We start from the raw sequence: 2,886 nt of genomic DNA on the forward strand, positions 1-2,886 counted from the left end.
TGGGTGGGATTCCCTGGCGGTTTGACGGAGGATGAGGGTTTGAGCCGTGCCCTCGTACATCTCTGACAATACCCCCTTTTGATTCTTCACAAACGGCAGGTTTAACTCCTCGTGCCCACCGGCGCATCGTCACTCTTTAAAAACTGATAATATGTATTATTTGTGAAATAATTAATGGTTTCATATCGCATCACCTAGAGCTAATTTAGATTTCAGTAACATGAGGATGTAAAAGCGCCTTTGGCATTAGGAAGGCTGATAAGGAGCATCAGTGCTTTCGCGATTTGTGCCCTGAGGAGCAAAATACAAGGCAAACCAGGTCTTTAGCTCCCTGTTTCTAAGCGTTGCTGTCTTCTTGTCTCTCTCTGTTTCTGGCTGGTACCAGCCAGCACCAACATGCAAGCGATGACATCGCCAGGCAGCTGTGCCGGGTTTCTCAGTGCCTGTGTCATGCTCCTGGCAGTGGCTGGCTGTCCGTTGCCTGTGGTGTATTTGAAGCTGCAATTTCCCAAATGCGTCTTTGGAATCCGGTAGACTGTAACATAAGATATTTTGCCACTGAAAGTGGCGGAGGAGGAAATCACAAGGATAATGGAAAAGGCCATCGTGGTGGCCCACTGCGGTTCAACACTGGAAACTTTGCTACTACAGGTTTCACTTTAGTATTGTATATCGATAGTTACTTAGCAGCAGCTGGACTAAGTCACAGCAGATAAGATAAGACATTCCTTTTCCTCCGCAAATGCCCCATGCTCTTCATAATGGCAACTGAATCTGTGCAAGAACATATCAGTTGCCAGTGGATGTTTTGTGTTTCATATCTTATATGTTTCCAGAACCCCGCTGCAGCCCACAAAGGCCATGGAGAAGAGGTTGGAAGCCAAGTTCAGCATCAGCGCCCGATTTTTGTCATGGTACTGCCTCGGAAGACCTGTGAGGGAGCTGAGAAGTCTGTGGGTGTTTTACCTGTGCGCTTGCCTGTGTGCCTTGTGCTCCTCAGCAGGTGATTCTTCTGTTTTCTCTGGACTGTGTCTGTTTTTATGATATTTATCCCTCTTGCTTGTTGTAAAATATTCTGAGAGGAAGGTGAAACTGTAGCTAGACATTGTAGCTGGTTTAAAAAACCAACAAAGCCCCACCCTTAATAGTTACTAAATGAGCTGTGTAGGAGAGATGTGGAGCATGAGGGGCTCACTTCTCGTAACACTGTATAGCTCTGGTAACCAACTGCTATTTTGAGTCACCAGGAGGTCAGCAGCGGGGTGTCTGTCTGTCCCACAGCTACTGTTGTGCATCTTCACACGCACTGCCGGCTTTCAGGCACTTGCCTGCATCTCATAGAGACCTTTCTCTGAGCTGAGAGTCTTTTCTCTGCAAAAATGACCAAGTGATACTCTGGAAAATAATTTCAGCTAAGGAATACTGGAAGCAAGTTGGGAAAGCAAGAACATTATTTTAGCCCTCATGTATAAGGCTCTCTCCAAATGCAGTATGTCAATAGTCTGTATTTGCCTACAGGCAATTGTTATGTTTGTTTTTTTATTTCCTGTTCAAACTTGAGTAACCAACCTCCTGCTCAAGTAAATAACCAAGTTAGTGGCTTGTGTGGAAGTTTTCACGTAATGGATTGTATGGTGTTTTTTTTTTTTTTAAAAAAAGAAGTTCAGATTCTGGCTTTTCAGAGACGTGTGTTAAGTTCCTGTGCTTTGAGGCCACATCTTTACCAAAAGGTGGTATTTTTCCGATGCGTGCATGTAGCATTCACCAGATCCTAGTTGAGAAAGTTTGTTCTGTGCAGTTTTTTTTCCTCTGTGTTCAAGTTGCAGTGAATTGTATGTTTAAGGCAGCGGTGACTTCAGTATATATCAACCCGTGTGACAGCAGCCAGCTGCTTTCTTTTTGCTGCAAGGTTGCTATGTCTTAATGGTAGCAAGGTTTGAAAAGGGGGTGGTTTTGCTTTGTTTCCCAGTTTTGTGGCCATGTGCTCTAGGCTGCTGCAGTGTCTCTGTTGTTCCACCAGGCCTTCCTGGACACTCACCCAGTGACAAATTTGATTAAGCTAATGAACTGTGTGGTCAGCTAATTTAGAACCTGGAAAGACATATTTGTATTCCTGGTCCTAGGAAAGGGTTCTCAGCACTGTGTGTTTGGATGGTGTGTCAGGTGGATCGCGTGTCTCCTTGTAGACTGGGCTTCCTGCGTGGTGTTTCCTGTCTTTAGTAATATCTTAGAAGTCTAGAGCTAGAGCTGTGAATCCTGTTGCTCTTAGGGGTTGTTCCGGACAGTGCTGCAGTGTTTGAGCGCTGATCTGCTTGGGAGAGTTAAAACCCCGAAGGCTGACGCACGTGTAGAAATAAATGTAATTATATGTAACGTAGTTATCTTGATGTGGACACTTTTTCCACTGTAGAGTTCTTGGTCTTGTTTGTGTCGCTTAGGCTGCAGAGTTTGTTAAACTGAAGAGGGATTATGGCTGCCTAGAAATTAGTGTGATCATGCAGAGTTACGCAAGAGGAACTGTGTTGACATAATTGGTTACACGTGACAGATTAAAAAAGTCCATAGAGTCAAGTCTTTAATCATTAATCTGATATCAGGAGGGATTATCTGCCTGAGCAAGTCCGTGAACCTGAGCTTATTAATAGAAACTGTTCTTGTCGCTTCCATTCCCCTGCTGTTCAGCAAAGCTGTGAGCTGCATCACCGGGACAGGAACTCCCAAGTTCCTGAGAAGAGCAGTGTTTTTTGTACCAACGTACTAGAGAAGAAAAAAACGACAAAAACAATATTAAGAAGTGACTAAGCACACCCCCTGTGCGGGCATCTTGTGATTTGTGTTGTGCTAGGCTGGGCGGGCTGCGGGGGCTTAGGAGGGAACTTGTCCTCA

At 44.8% G+C, this 2,886-nt stretch overlaps 1 protein-coding gene across 1 annotated transcript in view; it reads left to right on the top strand.

Annotated features, from left to right (window-relative positions):
- The first annotated feature begins 861 nt into the window (after positions 1-861).
- KIAA0319L (KIAA0319-like ortholog) overlaps positions 862-2,886 on the top strand; it is a 31,314-nt gene continuing 29,289 nt past the window's right edge. The window contains exon 1 of the mRNA XM_009895615.1: positions 862-1,003. Coding sequence (XP_009893917.1) covers positions 862-1,003 — 142 coding nt within the window. The remainder of the gene's footprint in view (positions 1,004-2,886) is intronic.

Source organism: Charadrius vociferus, unplaced genomic scaffold, assembly GCF_000708025.1.
Source record: "Charadrius vociferus isolate BGI_N301 unplaced genomic scaffold, ASM70802v2 scaffold812, whole genome shotgun sequence".
NCBI lineage: Eukaryota > Metazoa > Chordata > Aves > Charadriiformes > Charadriidae > Charadrius > Charadrius vociferus.